This window comes from Betta splendens, chromosome 4, assembly GCF_900634795.4.
Source record: "Betta splendens chromosome 4, fBetSpl5.4, whole genome shotgun sequence".
Lineage (NCBI taxonomy): Eukaryota > Metazoa > Chordata > Actinopteri > Anabantiformes > Osphronemidae > Betta > Betta splendens.
Window position 1 is genome coordinate 11,616,040 of NC_040884.2, and position 19,316 is coordinate 11,635,355.

At 46.4% G+C, this 19,316-nt stretch overlaps 4 protein-coding genes and 1 non-coding gene across 7 annotated transcripts; 4 read left to right on the forward strand and 1 right to left on the reverse strand.

Annotated features, from left to right (window-relative positions):
- Positions 1-1,661: 1,661 nt before the first annotated feature.
- LOC114854283 (ankyrin repeat and SAM domain-containing protein 6-like) lies at positions 1,662-8,365 on the reverse strand. Of its 3 annotated transcripts, XM_029148543.2 has the most exons (19): positions 8,213-8,365; positions 7,729-8,120; positions 7,074-7,292; positions 6,768-6,969; positions 6,511-6,661; positions 5,681-5,725; positions 5,397-5,601; positions 5,167-5,273; positions 4,937-5,088; positions 4,613-4,850; positions 4,449-4,498; positions 4,164-4,358; positions 3,918-4,080; positions 3,654-3,829; positions 3,392-3,584; positions 3,225-3,292; positions 3,019-3,135; positions 2,776-2,872; positions 1,662-2,695 (listed from the first exon to the last, which is right to left on the reverse strand). In XM_029148543.2, the coding sequence occupies exons 2-19, from the start codon at positions 8,046-8,048 to the stop codon at positions 2,646-2,648; spliced, it is 2,748 nt and encodes a 915-aa protein (XP_029004376.1). In that variant the 5' UTR covers positions 8,049-8,120; positions 8,213-8,365; the 3' UTR covers positions 1,662-2,645. The 3 variants fall into 3 exon arrangements, with proteins under 3 accessions (XP_029004376.1, XP_055364209.1, XP_029004377.1); XM_055508234.1 differs by having other exon boundaries at positions 2,788-2,872; positions 7,729-8,350; XM_029148544.3 differs by having other exon boundaries at positions 7,729-8,347.
- Positions 8,366-8,834: 469 nt separating this feature from the next.
- rps20 (ribosomal protein S20) lies at positions 8,835-10,081 on the forward strand. The gene is made up of 4 exons (XM_029148546.2): positions 8,835-8,992; positions 9,318-9,417; positions 9,590-9,663; positions 9,858-10,081. Exons 1-4 carry the CDS (start codon positions 8,990-8,992, stop codon positions 10,038-10,040), a joined length of 360 nt encoding a protein of 119 aa, XP_029004379.1. The 5' UTR covers positions 8,835-8,989; the 3' UTR covers positions 10,041-10,081.
- LOC114854871 (small nucleolar RNA U54) lies at positions 9,460-9,527 on the forward strand. Its single transcript, XR_003785849.1, has one exon. It is a non-coding gene; the product is annotated as a small nucleolar RNA U54 (small nucleolar RNA).
- A 681-nt stretch (positions 10,082-10,762) lies between the features above and the next one.
- On the forward strand, positions 10,763-15,677 carry zgc:56231 (uncharacterized protein LOC406257 homolog). The gene is made up of 18 exons (XM_029148581.3): positions 10,763-11,006; positions 11,199-11,291; positions 11,415-11,534; positions 11,677-11,815; positions 11,889-12,073; positions 12,152-12,245; positions 12,322-12,498; positions 12,582-12,693; positions 12,771-12,833; positions 13,129-13,275; positions 13,365-13,530; positions 13,602-13,781; positions 13,908-14,047; positions 14,164-14,329; positions 14,403-14,499; positions 14,957-15,027; positions 15,098-15,217; positions 15,325-15,677. Exons 1-18 carry the CDS (start codon positions 10,920-10,922, stop codon positions 15,538-15,540), a joined length of 2,373 nt encoding a protein of 790 aa, XP_029004414.1. The 5' UTR covers positions 10,763-10,919; the 3' UTR covers positions 15,541-15,677.
- A 1,152-nt stretch (positions 15,678-16,829) lies between these two features.
- rgs9bp (regulator of G protein signaling 9 binding protein) lies at positions 16,830-19,187 on the forward strand. The gene is made up of 3 exons (XM_029148583.3): positions 16,830-16,968; positions 17,785-18,091; positions 18,335-19,187. Exons 1-3 carry the CDS (start codon positions 16,873-16,875, stop codon positions 18,709-18,711), a joined length of 780 nt encoding a protein of 259 aa, XP_029004416.1. The 5' UTR covers positions 16,830-16,872; the 3' UTR covers positions 18,712-19,187.
- Positions 19,188-19,316: the final 129 nt, after the last annotated feature.

Genomic DNA, 19,316 nt, shown 5'->3' on the forward strand with positions numbered 1-19,316 from the left:
GGGTTTGTCCAAAGGTTGTTTCGTGGTGGGAACAGGGAGGGCAGCTCCTTCCTCCGCTCCCCTCGCTGTAATCCGCTCCGTCACACGTGTGCACGGGCGACGGAGCGGCGTGAAACGGGCTGCGGTCCGTTAAAGGGCCGCGCTGGGGTCAATACGAGGCCCCATCACTTGACTCAAAGGTCGCTGTGAAATGAGGGAGTCAGAGTTGGTCCATTCAAACAGGGCTGTGATCAGCTGCCTCTCAAAGGAGGGAGGGGTTCGTAAAAACTCAGACGGAACAAAATGTAAATATTAAATAACCAAACATTGATGCTTTATGTGTTCAAGTAACAGCTCCTCCACACACACAAACCAACAAGGGACTGCAATAAAGTCATCGCCTTCATGATGCGCGTCTGAAAACCAGAATCTATAAAATATGTATATATATAATTTTTACTGAGACATTAGTATAATTGGAAATTATTTAAAATAAACAAAGTAAAAAATAAAATGTAGGCAGATGCTTGCTACATTTGAAAATGCCTATTATGTATAAAATGAACATTCATCATTCACCATCTATGAAAAGATGAGACCAGCTGAGATTTGAACCATCAGGAGCATCAAACAAATGGCGGCAGAAACACCTCACGCCCAGCGTCAGGCCCAGCGGGGGGTCTGGCCTCGTTTTACAGCCACAGGCCCTGGCACCTCGCAGGCATTGAGCGGGTGTGGACTCCTCCCTGGATCAGCGTTCTGGAGCAAACAGCTGAGGGGTTCACGCACCGAGACAAGCATTCAAAGCGCAGCAGCAAATCTACATCAGAGCGGAGAAGAAATGTCACCTTTTACCTAAAGTCTGCAGTTGGTTGACACTAATTATCACGTTTACTTTATTTGTTCGTGAATACAATTATATTTAGTTCTATTTAAATAATTATGAAAGTAATAATTTCCTCAGATTGTGGGAGCTCCAGGCACGCATGCATGTAGATGTGTTGGTCCCAGTACAGCACTACTGTACTCACAGTGACAGGCAACATTATTAAATGTTATTCGATCAAATCAAAACATTGTGTGAGTGAAAACTATTGAGAGGAAATTGAGTGAGTCACTCCATTTGCTTCCCACATGCCACAGCAGTGTTAATGCGTTCCAAATGGATCCCTCTCTCTCTCTGGGTTCCTGACAGCGCACATGTGAGTGTACATGAAGCGAAGGCCTCCTATGCCGAGCCATGCTTTTCATTAGGCTGCACAGGAACCCTGTCGCCCGCCTGTCGGCCCGGTCCGGGTCCAGCTCGTTAATGCGGACCGCGGCGAAGGCGGCGTGTTGCTGTTTGCCCGTGTTTGGGGATTCGAAGGCAGCGCAGTTCTGCTGCTGCTGCTCACATGGTGACAGTAGCGTCCCAAACAAAAATACCGCCTGAGTCACCGGCTGCTGCTCTAAACAGGACACCGGGTTTGCTGGGTGAGGCTAGTGGACGGAACCTCACAGCGGCACGGACGGATCGCCACAAACAAGCACTCACACTCGAACCTACGTCAACCTTGTGAGGAGACACGGGCAGCACCCAGCAGCAGGAAGGCTGAAACCCACCATGCGGCCCATGTATGTGTGAGCTGTCCAACATTAGTGCACGCTCAGAATGTGACAATGACATGACAGGATGCTGTGGATGACATCACCACGACTCACTTTATTTAAGAACAGATACTTTCACAGCCTAGAACATGGAAGCTTGACTGAATTCATTACTGAACACAAGCACGCGGCTGCATAGAGCAGTGATGCTTTGGAATGTGTTGGATTGGCCCGGTACCGATCATCGGATACGGATCGGCTCTATTGCTCACATTACAGAGCAGAGCCAGTGCTGAATCTGCTGCATCAAGACGAGGTCACTGCCATCTGCTGGAGGAAACCTTACAGTTTTTACCTATAGTTCTAGTAGTTTAGTGCAAAGTGGGAGATTTAGTGAAGCAGAACCAGCACTTTCCCAATATTCAAACCTCCAACAAGTATAATTTGAATTCACTTTATTTTACATTGCTTAATTTTGAATATTTTAATTCGCTGTTCAATAAAATTTTAATTTATTGTTGCGTTTATTGAATGAATCGACACTGCTTGGGAACTTCCATCCTGAACATTTAAACTTCAGGACATGTGCTGTAAACGCCTGGTGAGCAAACATGGAGCCACACGTCTGAGGAGAGAACGCGCTCAGTAGAAACTATTCAATTTATTCTGCTCATGAAACGCTCCCATGTGTTTCAGTTGTGTTCTCAGCTAAAGGCCAATAACATCTAAGTACAAAACATGCATCATAATGATATTGATTTATTTGTAACAGCACAGTTATAACTGAGAATCATCTGTGTACCTGGTGGTTGGAACATACAAAATAATACAAATCAGTATCAAAAGACTATATCATAACTGGGCTGAGTGTCTTTGCTTCATCGTACATCATCACCTACAATCACATAATAGCCACTGTTACAACACACAAGCGGGATCTCTCACATTATATCAGATATGACGTTCCTCTCATAAGGATCATAATCATGATCATAAGGATCATGTTCTGTCCAGGAAGCTCCAGGTTTGGTCCTGAGGCTGGTGGACAGCGTGTACCTCTGACGTGGTCGTGGTTCGGGTTATCTCTTGTTGGAGGAACGAACCTGGTGTCTCATCCACCCTGTCGGAGCTGAAAAAAGCCAACGAGACGTGATTATGTTTTCTGTGCTTCGGCTCCGGCTCCAGACTTCGTCTCTAGTTGATACTCACAGCGGGGTTCACCTGCTGGTCTTGGGTTACTGGCGCTGCTGCCAAAGGACGACTGGAAGTTATGGATGGTTTCCTGAAGGATCTGCCTTTCTCTGCCCTGACAGCAGATGACAAACATCAATATCAAATACATATATAAGTACTCTATTTACCTTCCTGCACCCCAACCTCGCTACAACATAGTGTGGGGAAGTGACCAGTCTATGAATGAAGGGTTCAGGTCTTGGTTTTGTTATCCACTACCTTTCCAGCATTGAGCTCTGATATGGCAGCCAAAATCTGCTGTCTGGGTCCATCTGTTTTGATGCCCAGCTCCTTCAGATCTCCATCAGTTAACGTCAGGAATGCCTCCATGTCCACCTACAAGTAGAGGAGACAGAGGCCATTCTAAATATATGCAAAAAAGTAAATGATTCTTACTCATAACTGTCTGTATGTTTGTTTTGTACCTCCTGTTCTTCAAATATGGGCTGGTATTTCTCCAGGGACAGTTTCCTCAATATACTGGACAGTTCATCTGAGAAGACAAAATTTGGTTTGTATCTAACAAATTTTTCTTTTAACCTCTAGAACTATACACAGAACATCCCAATAAATTGCCGGTTGGTTGTGTTACCTTCATCCGTGATGGTTCCACTGCTGGAGCCACCACTGCTCTTAGAGCGAGGGTGAGAAGAGGCTGATGAGAGGGAGTCCCCTGGACCAGTGGGAGGTTTCGGGGTTGGGGAAGGAGACGGGGTCAGAGTGGGCGACGTGCTCTTGGAGGTGGAGGAATTCCCCGACTGAGGTCTCTTCTTCAACTCCAACTTCTGCAGAGAGATGAGTGTGAGTAGCAGCACTGCTTCACCGACCTGGGTGGTGAAAAACAGAACACTGACCCTTCGTGAGTGGATGTCGGGCAGGCTGATGTCAGGCTGCGGCAGGCCAGACGCTGAGCCCGGCAGCGGCGCCTGGCTGTGCTGCTTCTCTGGAGCTGGGACCTTCACGTCCATCAGGCCTGCTGCTCTCTTCCTTTGAGCCGCTATCTGGGAAAGAACGCTGTCTGCACTGCCCCCTGGTGGATAAAAGAAGAAGGAGCCCTGTAAGAGATCTAAAGCAACTGATGCATGTGCACGACTGTGTGGTTGTAGGTCTGTTTTAACCTGAGCGGTTATGAGAGTCCCGGTTGAGTCCTGCGACGCCATTGGAGCCACCGGAAGAGTGGGGCGAGTGGTAGTGACCCGAGTTCGAGGGGGAGGAGGAGGAGGGGCCCTTGGTGATGCTGGGAAACTTAATGGACCTGCTAACCACACGGCTGACAGACGTCTGTAAATGAAAGGCGAGAGCAGAAGACAGGCTCATGTACCGCAGCCCTTAACCTCCCCTCCCGCTCGGCCTCCGCCACTTACAATATCCGAGTTGCCGCTGCTGTTCAGCTTCCTCTGGGGCGGCATGGGCAGGCGCGCCACGTCGCTCTTCCCCTCGCCGAGGAGCCGCGAGCGGTCCGAGTTCCACTGTTCAAAGTTGGACGGAGGCAGGAAAGGAGGGATCACGGCCTTCAGCTTGTCATTGGGCAGCCGGGTCAGCGGCGCGCCGCTCCTCAGCTGGAGGAGAGGGAGACCAGCGGACAACAGGAGATGGATCAACAACCCAATCCCAACACAAGTCCGAGTGCACAACATAGTGATTCTCACCATTGTAGTTATCAGGAAGTCGTCCTTTTCTGAGGATGCCCTGCAAACACCTGTCAAAAAGAAAATGCACATTTACACTTCCTTTCTCCTGTAACATGTAAAACACATCCACACCACAGTGCTTCCATACATAACAACAGCTTGCAGCCATCACTGTGGCTCACCAGCCTCCTTGCTCTTCACAGCCCAGGCGGTGCCCACGTCGCTCCCTCCCAGGGCCGACGCTGGTGTCGGGGATCCATTAGAGACCGCGACGGGCTTCACGCCCGCCTTCATCGTGGCATCCAGCGACGCTTCAGCATCGTCTGGAAACGGAGCCAGGCGATTGGATGAGAGGCCGTGCCGCAGGGTGTGAGTCAGCTTGAGCCGCCGGAACCGATTTGACATGCGGTTCCACCAGGACTGGAAAATGGCGGAGTCACATGTTCGTACCATGGTGTATAAAGACTTAAAGCCTTCAAAATCCTCTCCCCATTAAATGACAGTACCTTGAGGCCTCCCTTCTCGTCGGGTGGCACGGGGATGTTGCTAAGGGACTGGCGACTTTTGGAGCGAGTCATAAAACCTCGGCCATGATGTTTAGACTTGTCCTTATCGACCTGCATACACACCGACGCCAACAAACGCACCAGCTCCGTGTCTGGGAAAATTCACAATAAGAGTTCACTGAAAGAACTGGGTCCTGATCCGTGGATGGCGGCAGGTACAGGGCGAGTACCTGGGTCATTCAGAAGCATCACTAAGTCAAAGGCTGTGTATCCGTTTTTAGCTCGGAGGTTAACATCGGCTCCTTGGCTCAGCAGATACTTGACAATGTCTTTATTACTGGAGGGAGAAGGAAAACAGGAACATCATCAAATATTTAATCACCCTCCAAATGGCCTTTATCTGCAAGTGAGGATTCTCTACTTCATCGTTATTTTACCAAGATGAATAAAACGTTCTCACCCGTGATAGGTGGCCTGCATCAGTGCAGTCCAGCCATGCACAGCGTCCTGCTTGTCTATGTCAGCGTGCTTCTCCACCATCAGCTGCACCACTTCCAACTGCCCACTCACTGCTGCCATCATCAGGGGCGACGCTCCCTCCTGATTTAAGGAATTCACCTGGGCAGGATCCTCCTCCAAGATCTCTTTAACCAGCTGGGAGTTTCCTGAGTTGGGACACAAGCCTCTCGTTGGCCCTTCCTTTCTTTTTATTTGCTATTTCAGTACACGCACAACTTCACATACCAAACTTGAGGGCGCTGAATACATCTGGTCTCCGTCTCTCGTCGTCTGTGAACAAATAGGAACCCTGTCAGTGTTAAAACATGTTCAGAGGAAAAAGCGGAACGACAAAACACTCAGCTTCATCAACTGTATGATTTTCCTTTTGCTCATTCACTTACAAATTCCTAAATGAGTCTGTACTCACGTTTTACTGCTTTTCACATGGTGACCAATTCGCTCTGACATCACACTCTGTGTGATAAGTTTATCAAAAGGATGAAGTGGATGAAAACCTTTTTTGACACTGCTTATTTACTACCTATTTATCATCTCTCCAGATTTTTCTCCTATAACTCTCTATAAATCTTGGTTACAGACATCTGTGCTACAGTCAGAGCTGTAAAAACACCACTGACCGAAAAACTGAACGGGAGCTTTAAAACATCAAAGAACCTGACAGACACAGGAACACTGTTACAGTAGTTCCACTGTCGTTTCAGTGTGAAATGTAAACAGAGATCAGCTGTTTGTGACGCTTCCTTTTAACTGTTAAACATCGTAAATCACATTCCAAATATCCAACGGACTAAATCTTTAACATAATTGAATCTTCGCCTCTTGCAGATTTTAAATAGATATAATGACCATAAAAGTAAACATTTATAATATAGTAGAAGCTACGTATTAAAGGAAGCTTTGTTGCTTTTTTCTTTTCTTTCTGCCTAATTACTGTAAATAAAAACAGACAAGAAAGACACATTATTACTATGACTGAATGATCGAACATGAAACCTTTAAAAGCCTAGAAAACAAATGTAAAGACGAGGGGCAAACTGTTCCACGTTCTGTACCTGTCTGCGGCCGCACCGTGGTGATGGAGTCCAGATAGGTCTTGATGTCTCTCTGTTTGAGCTGCATGGCCAGTTCAAACGCCGTCTTGGACAGAACGTTGAGGCGGTCTGGGTCGGCTCCATGCTCCACCAGCTGCTGAGCCACAACCACCTTTCAAAACACATACAACTTTATTCTGTTTGCCTTTCGGTTCTGCTGGCTACATTATCTGTGCTGTGTCATGGATAAACGCAGCCAAACAGGCTTCCTCATCCACCTTTCCACTGAGAGTAGCCGCCATCAGAGGGCCCCATCCGGTGGTCTTCTGGGAGAAGTTGACATCAGAACCCCACTCCAGCAACAGTCGGACCGTGGCCTCGTGTGCGTGCTGAGACGCCACCATCAGAGCGGTGATGTCCATGAATTCTCTGCCGCCTCCTCCTCCTGGACAGGCCTCATCACCTCCGAAACCAGCCGCACTGTGTAAAAGAAGTCACACTGGTGGATGAAGGCCTGAACTTTCATGCACAGAATATCTAGCTGAATTAAGTTTTGGTCAAACACAAAAAAACACAGTCCCAACCTGCAGCCGTTGTTGTTGTTGCCATTGGAGACTGCCTCCGCAGTCAGAGCCAGATGATCGTAGTCGTCAACGTAGGCGCCACTCTCTAAGAGGAGTTTGACCACATGAGTGTGTCCTCCACGCGCCGCCATGGTCAGGACACTGGCGCCGAGCCTGTTCCGTCCATTGATCTCTGCCCCGTTCTCCAGGAGGATGTGGGCAACGGTGAGGTGCCCAAACCTGGATGGAGAGCAGGTCAGAGGACGGGAGAGGGTTCAGGAGACGGAGTGAGCGCCACAGCAGTGACTGTGTGTTAGTCATAAAGCATACATGCCACATAACATCAGGCATGAAATGAAGCAACACGTTTTAATTCAGTCACATTTTGTATCAACAGTGCAAAGCAAGAGCTGCCTGCAACACTGACAACGTCAAGAATTTGATTTATTATATTATGATTTTGGGGCTCGTTCCACTTTTCTCTTCACCAAAGAGTGACTGACCAAATGTTTACACACAAATAGACCAACGCACATTTAACCAAGCTTTAAATTAGAAAAACCAGTGTGACAACACAATTCAAATATTTAGTGGTAAACAGACGCAACTGAAGCGTGGTTGCTACGTGTTAATGAACCGTAAAGGTCTCTCCGCTCGTAATGGATCGCGGCCCCACCTCGCCGCCTGCATCAGCGGCGTCCAGCCGTAGTTGTTGCGGCTGTCCACCGAGGCCCCCTTTCGGAGCAGGAACCGAACCAGGGTCTCGTGGCCGCCGGCCGAGGCGAACTGCAGGGCGGTGTTGCCCTCCTCGTCCGTGCAGTCCACCGGTACCAGAGACAACATGTCGGCGGCGCCGCACTCCGACCCCGCTTCGGACCGCAGCCTGCTCTGCCGCCCCGACTCCCTGGGCTCCAGGACGCCTCGGGCCGCCTCATAGTCGCCCTCGTCGCACGCCCGGAACAGCAGCAAGCAGTGAGCGGGGACGCCGAAGTTCATCCCTCAGCTTCAAGTGTCCGACTCCATTCAGCGCATCGGTCCAGGACTTTTCCTCTGTCACTCGGTGGCGGCCTGTGTTTGGAAATCATGACACACGTCAGAACCAAGTTCCCGGACCGCTCCTCCTCGTCGTCTTCCTCTCACGCGTCCAGTAACTCACTTACACATTAAATTTACACTTTATTCAGAACTTCAAACTCCAAAAAACACTTTCTGCAACTGGTCGGTGCCCGGTCCCGTTACTTGTTTCAGCGTAACAGGTATCAAGCCATTTACGACGCAACAGGATACTTCCGCTTTCCCCTTTCAAAGTAAAATCCAAAATATCTTTGTTCTTACAAGCACAAAGTATATTTTATTACAGTTATTTATATTTCAACAAATGCGTCGTTTATGAACTGATAATATTTATTGTGCAGATGTGGACCTACAGCAAATGACAATATGTAACGCACTCTAAAACAGACACCACTGTTATAGCAGAACTTTTTCAGCAGTTTTAGCAGTAGCTAAACTCAGGCCTGTGTTGTCTGAGACTGAGACATGAATGAATATTCAGGCCCATTTTTACAGATATGGGTAAAACATCCCTGGAAGGAAGGGGCCCAGAGAGGTTTCTGTTAAATTGTGAATCTGCTTCAGTTACTGGCCCACCAACAGATGAGCAAACAAATATTTACGTCAGGGGTGTCAAACTACTGTCCTCGGGGCCGGTGTCCCTACTTCTAGAGTCCAGGATTTCCACTACATGTCGCTGTTGGTCACGTTAATGCGAATCATCGAAGAAGAAGACGCGCGGGCCCGGATGCTGAGTATATATACCGGAAACAGCCTCGCGCTCGTTCTTTTCCGAAGAGCTAACCACGTTGGTGGAGCTTGTTCCTGACTCACCGCTGTTCGTCTGAGTTCTTTCCGAATAAGTCGGTCAGGAATAATTGAAAATGGTGTGTATAATAAGAATATCGAAGTGATTGTTTGGAACGAGCCGTTTCTGTTAGTCAAATAGTTCTGTAGGTTCATCCAAGTATAATATTGCCAGAGCGCGGTAGCTAGCCGTAGCTAGCATCTGTTGTTGGGAACCACATTAACGCTTTGAGTGCCGTTAATAAAGTTGTTGCCACAGTAAGGACAGAAACACTTGGTTCACTTTGCAAAGCCCTGAACTTTCAGTATAACCGAAACTCTGCGTTTGAGTTTGTCTTGGCCACTTGTACACAGGCAGATGCTGTAATTCTTGGAGACTGAACCCGTGTTGCCTTTTGTACGCAGGCTTTCAAGGACACCGGTAAGGCACCTGTTGAGACCGAGGTCGCCATTCATCGCATCCGCATCACCCTCACCAGCCGCAACGTCAAATCTCTGGAGAAGGGTAGGTTCACTTATACCACTTAATTCGTGTTTAATGCACATCTGAGCAATGAGGATGACATTTTGATTGATGAACCCTGACGACGTTGTACGCTATTCTGAGCCACAGCTTTCAAAATGCAACAAAACGTTTTTTTTTTCTCGCAGAACGTTTTAAGGTTTGTTTCTCTCAGTCTGTGCAGATCTGATCCGTGGGGCAAAGGAGAAGAACCTGAAGGTGAAGGGACCCGTCCGCATGCCAACCAAGGTACTGACGTGCACAAATGGAAAAAGACCAAACTTTTTGTCTACAACTAGTTTCTTGGAAAAAAGTTGCCCTGTGTTAACCATCGAAGTGTACAGGTTCCAGCTGGATCATGCTTTTCATTTGCAAGACCCAACGTCTGGCCCTTGCTGTATTTAAATGAGGTATTGTAAACACAATTCTTTTTCCCTTCCCAGACTCTGCGCATCACCACTAGGAAGACCCCTTGTGGTGAAGGATCCAAAACTTGGGATCGCTTCCAAATGAGGATCCACAAGCGTCTGATTGATCTGCACAGTCCATCTGAGATCGTCAAGCAGATCACATCAATCAGCATCGAACCTGGTGTGGAGGTTGAAGTTACCATTGCCGACGCGTAAACAAAAGCGATGAAGATTTAATAAAGAAATTAAAAATGAAATGTGTCTGTCTTGTTTTTGGGCCTCAATGTGGATGACAGACACACATAAACTGTGGAGGGAACACAGTATACTATGGCATAAATGTCAAAGTCATTTTAGTAAAATTGTCAGACTTAAGTTGTGATGGATATGTATAGAAAAGCAATGCAGCTGCATGGCTTCAAACTAAAAGGCTTTAAAATGGTTCCATGACTTAGTTTAAACATGACTGTCAATATTGGGCTTAAATACAAGCTGTCCTTGACTCTTAACAGAAAATCAGTACTATCCTCATCTAAGTCGTGTTGTGCTTAAGAGATCATTGTCCTTCATTGGGTACACTTAAATGTAAGGTTTAAATTTGACACAAATTCCTTATTTTAATTACTATTTCATGCTTTAAGTTGTATATATGACATACAGCTTTACACCTAATTCTGCCTTGCCCATGCTGTTCCAAGTAATATGAGGCAGAAAGCTGCAGACTCTTCTGAACATGCAGCAGTTTGGCCTAAGCATCGCGCCCGAACGGGAACGAGGCAAAGGAGGCTTTTATTGTCCTGTAAGTCAGAGTTAATATGTCTTTAGACTCACGGTGAGCTACTAAAGCTCTGCAGAACAGCTCAGCAAAGCAGCTGTTTACTGGTTGGTTCATTCCAACCAGTTATTTGTGAGGATTGTCACCTGCTTTCAATTAAAGTTAATTAAAACGTTTCCCTCCACTCTCAGTGGGGCAACATCAGCACAGCTCCCTGTAGGCCTCGTTGGAGGGAGTGCGTTATTTCTAAAACTGAACTAGTTTGTGCACTTCGCGCCGGCTTGACATTGTCAGACTTTTGAGACTTTTCTTGCTTCAACATGAGTACAGCTACAGATCTGCCCATTGAAAACAGCGTCCAGCAACCTGATGACATGGAGTTGACTTGTAACACTGCTCCTGAGCAGGTAACGTCTCCCCTCCTCACTTGTACCGCTGTTTTTCTCCTCCTCCTCTTAAGTTGGTTATAAAAAATTCATTTTTAGTAATGTTGACTTAACTTGACTGTCCACAAATATCAGCACAAAACCGAGCGTAGTCTTCAACAATGAGGACATTTTTGTTGATGCTGTCTTTTTTTCTTTTTTTATTCCATGAAGGACGTCTCAAGTGTTGCAGAGCCGCAGACGATGACAGTTTACCTCCGAGTCAGACCCTTCTCTAAAGAGGAGCTCCGTGACAACGAGGATCAGGTAAAATGCAGCCACTGAAAAGTACTCCCCTAGTGATCAGCCCAGAATGTGCTGTTGAGTCAAAGACATTGGAAGGAAAGCATTTAATGCTTGAGTACAGACAACGTGCTCCTCATCGCTCAGGGTTGTGTGGTGATTGAGAATGGCCAGATGGTGACGCTGAATGCACCCAAGGGTTCTGCCACGTTGAAGAGCAGTGAGAAGGGCATTGGCATGTCGCTCCACAAATTTACATTTACACAGGTAACACTTTTGATCCTCAATCTCTTCAAAACCTATACTATACATTTATTCCAAAACATTCTTCATCTGTGTTGAAAATGACAGGGCTATGGTTTTCATGACAGGCCTGCTTGGTCGTTTAAATTGAAACCCTGTTATCTAGATTTTTGGGCCGGAGGCTAATCAAGCCGAGCTTTTCGAGAGCACCGTCAAAAGCCAAATGTCGGACTTCTTGGACGGGAGGAACTCGCTGATATTCAGCTACGGAGTCACCAATGCCGGCAAAACCTTCACAATTCAAGGTAAAACCTAGGTTGTCTGCGAGCGTCCAAGGTCCTGCCAAGTTCTGCAGTACGTCCTGAGTGTCTGATTCAGGGTCACCGAAGGATCCGGGAATACTTCCTCGGGTGCTTCACGCCACCTTCAGTCACATGGGACACAATCAGTACGAGGGGATGGACCTGAAACCCTACCTCAGAAATGACGCCCAGTATCTGCATCCTGATCAAGTGAAGCAGGAGAGAAGTGTAAAAGATGCCATTTTTGCTTCAGCCAAAGAAGTGAGCGCTTTCAACTTCTGATGGTAATTGAAAACCACCACCACCACAGTGCAGACATTGCCAGTGTGTTCTGTGTAGGACGGCGAGTGTCTCAGGACCAGCGGTGGGTCAGAGTTCTCCTCCTGTTCCGCCTCCAGGCTCTCATCCTCCGTCCCGTCCTGCAGTCAAACAGGTAGCACTCATGCGTATGAACACACGCGCTGTGCGAATAGGAACAACTCCTGTGTCCCTCTGTGCTCCTTTTCCAGGGGAGACCAGCAGCCCGGCAGAAGCGGGCAGCAGCCAGTTTGCTCTGTGGGTGGCGTTCTTTGAAATCTACAATGAGTGCGTGTATGATCTGCTCCAACCTTCGCTGTGCGCCAAGACCAAGAAGCGCGCCGCGCTGCGCGTGTGCGACGACGGCGCTGGAAATGCTTACGTTAAAGGTGAGGCAGGCGCAGAGCCGGCGCCAGCAGGCGTCCCGACGTTCTCCACAACACTGAGGTGCCGAGAACTCGCTTCGTTTCAGATCTAAGGTGGATCAACATCCACAACCTGGCTGAGGCCTGCAAACTCCTCCAGTTTGGAAACAAGAACCGGAGCGCTGCAGCCACGAAGATGAACCAGTCATCGAGCAGAAGGCAAAGCTTTGACTGTAAAGACGTCTCTGCTTCATGTCGTCCTCTGTTGTCAAACTCACCCCAGATTGTTCCAACAGCCACAGCATATTTACCATGAAGTTACTGAAGATTGATGACGGCTCAGTCAAACAGATTTCTGAGTAGGTTCCTTATGCTTCTGTAGTTGTTTACTTGATCAGTCTTCAACATACTGAAATGAACTTGGAATGAACGTTTTTTTGGCAGTGATTTTCCAAACTTTATCTTATGGAGAGAAATGGGCGTCTGCTAGCAGAGTCACTGAGCAATGTTGCAGCCATTTCCTTTATTTGGTTCAATCTATCTCTATTGTGTAATCTGACGGGCATGGAAACCAATTGTGGGGGGGTCATTGCCCAGGTAGATGATCATTCTATGGCTTCTACATCATAGCGCTGTGTTTATTCCCTCCATCAGGTTGTCTCTGTGCGACCTCGCTGGGTCTGAAAGATGCAATAAGACCAAGACAATGGGCGAGAGACTCAAGGAGGCAGGAAACATCAACAACTCGCTGCTCATTCTGGGGAAGTGCATCACCGCACTCCGCAACAACCAGACTGACGGGTCTCTATTGTTCTACTCCTCTAAATCTATGCTAGACTGTTCTCACGGCCCTTTAATGCCTTTTAGCCAAATGTCTGTCTGTCCATCAGAATGAAGAGCAGCTACATTCCGTTCCGTGAGAGCAAACTCACCAAGCTGTTCCAGACGTTTTTCTGTGGCAAAGGCCGAGCATCGATGATCGTCAACATTAACCAGTGTGCCTCCACCTACGATGAGACGCTCCACGTGATGAAGTTCTCAGCGGTTGCCAAGCAGGTGATTTGGTCGAAGGAGGACCTGTGTGAGCTGCAGGTCCAGTGTGCAGCACCGCTCTTTGTGCTGTGTAGGTGGTGCAGGTGATCCCAGAGAAGCCCCTGGAGCCTCTGGCTCCTTGTCTAGTCGGCCGGGATGGAAAAGCTCTGGCCAGAAACGCGATGATGGACAACCGGGCCCTGGAGAGCTGCCTGTCTGAGGAGGAGCTGCTCGATGAGGAGGACGAGGCTGATGTGACCGTGATGCCACAGAATGTACAGCTGCCACCGCATTTCACACTGACACACTGGCTGTAGAGCAAGAACCATGTTTGTGATCCACATATTAGTCCATTGACTTTAGTCTTTGTATCTTGTTACATTTTCCAAATTTTGTATTAGGAGCTTGTCAATATCATTGAAAACCTCCGAGCTAAACTGCTGGCAGAGAGAAGACGAAACCTCGTGCAGGAAATGGAAATTCGCAAAGAGATGGGAGATGCCATGTTACAACAGCTCATGGAAAGCGAAGACCTCCGCACGTATGTGGTGTTTATACAGGTCTCATGATTTAAGTCTGTCTGGCACATTGAAGAAGTTTTGTTTTTTTCCATTTTAGTGCTCATTATCCCTCAGCCTGTATTTATTTTGCATTTAGTCGACAGATAGAAGAGCTGAAGGAAAGCTACCAAGAAAAGCTGGAGAACACTTTTGAGATGTACAAGGAGGCCATCAAGGAGCACGCCTACCAGAGCGCCATGAACAACCTGGAAGACAACTATGTGCCTCTGGATGAGTTCACTGCCGAACAGGACAAAGTGGAGGTATAGTTTATTTCACATCAACAGACCTTTGTCTCTCTTTAAACCAAGCTGAACGTAACTGTCCTCTGTTCAGGCCCTCAGACGTAGAGTCTCAGAGTTGGAGATCTTAACATCCGGCACAGGAGGTGTGTCTGCAGTGGACCAGTCCAGCCAGAGTCATCAGTCTGGAGGTTGGTACGCGGTCAAATGATGTCGTTAGAGAAAGATCTGCTCTCCCTCTGGGAGACTGTAAAGACAACTGCTGGACATTGTGAATTGCTTCACAGTGCAAAGGTTGTGGGTTTGAATCCACAGGCCTTGTGCTCCAACCGCTGCCCACAGTCTAAATCCATTCAGGTTCAGTGGGTGCTCAGATGAATGATTGTCTATAATAGACTTTTAATATGCAGAGTCTAAAAGCCCATGCTTTAATCTATGTGTTTTGGATATACTTTAAACTGTAAAGTAAAACATTAAACATTAAATAACTTTCAGTTATACCAGTAGCTTTACTCAGTGCTTAAAGGTTTGCTCCATTGACTTAAGTATTTTGTATTTAATGGATTTTCATGAAACACTTTGCCCGTCATTTGTAATGTTTTCCCCTAGCATTCAGCTAAGTAAAGTGTTTTTTTTCTCCTCATGCAGGTGAAGATCGTTGCAAATGGCTTTACAAAGAGAAATGTGCTCTAGAGAAAATGTGTGAGGACAAACAACAGGTAGGACAAAACCTCAGTTCTGCATCCTAGTTACATTTATTTTATTGCTCATGAAATGTTTGGTCTCCAGTTGATTTTATCCTTGGAGAAAAGGCTTATGGAGCTAAGTGGAACACTTCAGACAGTTCGAGACAGCTTCCTGGAAAAGTCCTCTGAGCTGGAGGCTCTGCAGATCAAGTCTAATGCTCAGGTACAGTCGTTCAGTAGAACACTTGAAAAGGCATAAAATGGATCTGGACTGATCTTGGTATCGTGTGTGTGTGTGTGTGTGTGTAAACATGTGTTCTCTCCATAAAGACTAAATCTATGGAGGAGCTCCTGCAGCGGGACTTGGCGAGGGACATGGAAGTGTCCTCGCTGAAGGCGGAACTCGCCAAGCTTTCCCAGAAGTCCCCGGTGCAGGCGAAGACCAAGCGCGGCCTGCTGGCGAACATCAGGGAGGCCGTGACTTCTCCAAGGAAGGCTACGAGTGCCAGAACCCTGAGGAAAACCCCCCGAACTGGGCACCACTGAGAGGAGGTGCTTATAGTTTTAATGGGCATTTGGATAAGAGACTGTAACATGTGAAGACAAAGTCCTATTTATTATTTTTTACATGGTTGTAGTGTTTTGTATCTTTTTGTAATAAAATGAATCAGAATTTAAATAAAGTTCTTTATCTTAATTTTTTTAAATGTGCGAATGTTCCAAAAACTATTGGCAACAGTGATACATTCAATGTTTACCTTATGTTGAGCGTATTTAACACAATAGATGATCAGTTTTCAAACCATGCATCAGTGGCGAATGTGGATGAAAATCACGCTGCTCGTCAGGAAGAACCTCCTGCAAAGCAAACCAGTAGTTTGAGGCACAGATGATGTTAAGGGTGTAAAACAATTCCTAAAGCCGTAATCAGCACAGACACTGCACATAATTCAAGAATTAAAAAAAAACTTTAGCAAGATAAAAGATAAATGGTGCAATTAAAGCGATACTTCACTGCTGAAAGTTGTTATAAATATCTGACATTTTATCAGCAAAAAACATTTACAGAACAGGGAAAATGGGAGAAATGTGTTGTGCCTGAAAATGGTCACATGCTACAACAAGCAGAACGCCTTCGTTTGGTGCAGGCTTTAGGCAAAACCAACCCACAAATGGTAGCGTGCGTGCAGACGCCGTGTGGAATCTGTGCCTTGCGACCACTGAAACCAAACAGTGTGCTGGGTCAAATGAGGACGTCCATTATCTGTGGCCTGAGGGGAAGTGAGCCTCGGCAACCGCGTACAATTGGAACGTTCCTTGAGTGCATCACTGTTCTGAAATGTTCTCTTTAGAATTTTACATTATATCAATTTTAAATTGCATTAACTTTTATTAAAGCTGAAATTTCCGTCAGAATATTGCTGCATGGTCACTGGTTCTTATGTAGCACGTTGACCTCTGTCTGTGGATGAAGGAGGTCCGAGTGCTGCCTCCTTTCAGTGACAGCTCCATTGAGAGGCAGCCAGCTGCTCGTCTCCCTGCGGTCTGAGTGAAACCTAAGGAGATTAGCTGTTCACCTTATCCTGCGTCAGTGCAAAGGGGTCAGACAGGATTAGCACGTCGCTTAGGAGCCCCATCGCTGCATCACTTTCCCCTTCTCACCTGGCTTTTCCCACGTCTGGGTCTTTGCAGGTGCTTTTTAATGGTGCACACGCGTCGTGATGCCGCGCGCAGCCTGGGGGACCGCGTCCGCCTCCACCCTCCGCTGAATGAAGCTTCCTGCTGGGACAAAGCAGAGGGAGACGGGGAGGCGAAGGGCAGCTCAGACCAACATTTCCCTGCCGTGGCACAGACTGAGACGCCGGACGAGTCGTCCTCATGCCATTAATAATTAACAGAGTGAGGGATGAGCACACAGTCAGCAAAGACAAGGCTTTGGTTGATGGAAAGGCTCTGGTGGATTCTTTGATTAAAGTAAGCTTTAACGGTTTATACTTGTTCAATTTCTAATGATAGTCTGCAAATTAATGCAGGTCGCCCTCTGACATGTTCCTGCAAATTCAATGTTAAGAAACACAAGGGTTGATATGTAGCACATCTGTAAATGAAGTGTATTTAAATTAGTTTCTCTAAAACATACACACTTTTGGGCAAGAGAAGTGCTGAAATAATCTTTTAGCTTTAAAAATTGTATCATCACTATTACTATTACTTTTTATTTCTGAACGCAAGCTATTGAAGCATCTTCTATCTCCCTGTGGCTATAAAAGCACTTTCAGTGAAAGGCGTTTCTTGGTACACTGCGTACATGTGTGCTATGATCACACAAAGAGTAGGAAAAACGACCCTTAACATCAAGGTATTGGCTTCTCATTACAATAATTAACCGGTGTAATTGCACCAGAGTTAATATTTAAGCTTTGAGACAGGAGAAAAATACAAACGTGAGCGATCACATCGGCACATAGGGTTGTTTTGTCTTATCTATGATCAATGAGGGATTATTGGGATTATTGTGATATGTTTTTTATTGAATCCATGTTTGTTAATCCTCCAGGGTTAAGCCAATGCCTATTAATAAAACACAGTCACATGATAGACATTATAAAACCAGGAGCATTCCGTCTACTGTTCTCTTTTAAAGCTGAGAAGTGATGTTCTTATTATATTCATAATCGTCATTTAACTAGTAGTGAACCTTTAACAACTTGCAGACACTTTGCAGATACGGTTGACTTTACGAAGCTGCCTTAGATGTTCATTGACATCAATCTTGGACTATTCTCATAGGTGGTGGCGTGTTACCGGCACTTGGCCTCATGTGTCGGTGGTCCCACAGATGGCCTGAAACTGAGAGACGACCTCCGCCAAACACGAGAGAAGGCCCAGACGTTAGCCGTGGCCATCTGCCATCATTTGACCTCCTATCTCAGGGACAGGAGCCTGCCTGAGGAGCAGCGCAGGGAGATGGCGCTCCTCTGGGTGGCCTTCTCCTCCAGCCTGGAGCTCCTCCACGCTGACATGTGCAAGGTTTTCAACATGTACAATGTCTTCTTTCCAGTCAATTCTAGCAACCTTGTGCAGACTGGGCTTCAAGGTAAATGAAAACGCTGTTACTGTTCATTGTATGAAGAAACATTCTTACAATTACGAGTTTGCAGGTTCATATGAAAACTGTGATCTGATCATCAACACACATCAGCCAATGTGTTTCTAAACTGATAATTCACAATTACTAATTACTAATTATTAATTCACATGGTCACAAAAGATAGACAATGTATTTATTAAATGCGTGCTACGAAATCCGGGTTCCTGATTTTTGACCTTTTTAATGCAGGAGGAAGCAGTGAAGTAGCAGCTCGGGCTCTGAGTCTTCCAGACCTGACCCAGGCTCAAACTCGGAACCTCCCTGCTGGCCTGGAGCGCCGGGAACACAGCGCCCTGGAGCTGGAGATCAGCACACTTGGACACATGATCGATGACATGGAGACGAAGGTCAACGTGTTGCGCTGGATGGTGGAGCCACACGGGGGCCAGTACGCGGATCCCATCAGCAGCACCAACAGCGCCTCCCTGGCTCTGCTCTCTGTGGATGAGGAGCAGCCGCGACGCCAGCCCCTACGCCGGCGTAGTTACATGATTGTGCTCTTATTGCTGCTCGCTGTCGTTTTGGTGGCAGCCACTCTTTCTGTCTGTGTGGTCTTCTTTTCATAGTAAATCCTTATTGCAACGATTTCTTTGAGTAAAACATGAGCATGATGCTCAGTGATGCTGGAAACACTGGCAAGCTTTGCAAATATAGTAGTGTCGTCTTCATCTCGCTGTTTTTTTAATAAGACATTTATCAAAAATATTTGAGTTTGCTATTTATCACAGTGAATCCTAAGCTGCCATAAAACAAAAGTACAGTACATGGCCAGGTATTAATTCATTATTATTGCGGTGTAACAAATGGTCTATGGCACATCTAATATTTTTGACGTGTCATTTTACTCTTTGTTGCCATGAAGAAGACTTCAGCCAATGGGTGCAAATGCTTTGTAGTTTAAGTTAACTTTGACAAGCTGATTTAGTTTATTTTGGAACATATGAGTAATAATAGTACAGTAAATATCTATTTCTATTATGATATTCTTTCGCTATTTCATTAGTTTTATTGATCTACATCATTAAAATAATAATTAAATGAACTGCTCGTTGATCCCTCCATAATTGTGACAAAAAAGGCTAATGTGTTTTCATTTGCTCAGTTGTTGGAAATCATGGTCTGTCTTATTATATTTTCTTCATAAGCAAAAACGGTCTTATTTTGAAAGGCA

Bases quoted from the DNA above. Each gene is read 5' to 3' on its own strand.
- LOC114854283 (XM_029148543.2), bottom strand. From the start codon at position 8,048: ATGAACTTCGGCGTCCCCGCTCACTGCTTGCTGCTGTTCCGGGCGTGC. The intron at 5,602-5,680 runs GTATGTGAAGTT...GTCCCAACTCAG, and splicing joins ATTCAGCGCCCTCAAGTTTG to GAAACTCCCAGCTGGTTAAA. The intron at 4,499-4,612 runs GTGAGCCACAGT...TCTTTTTGACAG, and splicing joins TGTGAAGAGCAAGGAGGCTG to GTGTTTGCAGGGCATCCTCA.
- rps20 (XM_029148546.2), top strand. The intron at 9,418-9,589 runs GTAGGTTCACTT...TGTTTCTCTCAG, and splicing joins CGTCAAATCTCTGGAGAAGG to TCTGTGCAGATCTGATCCGT. The intron at 9,664-9,857 runs GTACTGACGTGC...TTCCCTTCCCAG, and splicing joins CCGTCCGCATGCCAACCAAG to ACTCTGCGCATCACCACTAG.
- zgc:56231 (XM_029148581.3), top strand. From the start codon at position 10,920: ATGAGTACAGCTACAGATCTGCCCATTGAAAACAGCGTCCAGCAACCT. The intron at 12,499-12,581 runs GTGAGGCAGGCG...GCTTCGTTTCAG, and splicing joins TGGAAATGCTTACGTTAAAG to ATCTAAGGTGGATCAACATC. The intron at 15,028-15,097 runs GTAGGACAAAAC...TTTGGTCTCCAG, and splicing joins TGTGTGAGGACAAACAACAG to TTGATTTTATCCTTGGAGAA.
- rgs9bp (XM_029148583.3), top strand. From the start codon at position 16,873: ATGCCATTAATAATTAACAGAGTGAGGGATGAGCACACAGTCAGCAAA. The intron at 16,969-17,784 runs GTAAGCTTTAAC...CTATTCTCATAG, and splicing joins TGGTGGATTCTTTGATTAAA to GTGGTGGCGTGTTACCGGCA. The intron at 18,092-18,334 runs GTAAATGAAAAC...TTTTTAATGCAG, and splicing joins TGTGCAGACTGGGCTTCAAG to GAGGAAGCAGTGAAGTAGCA.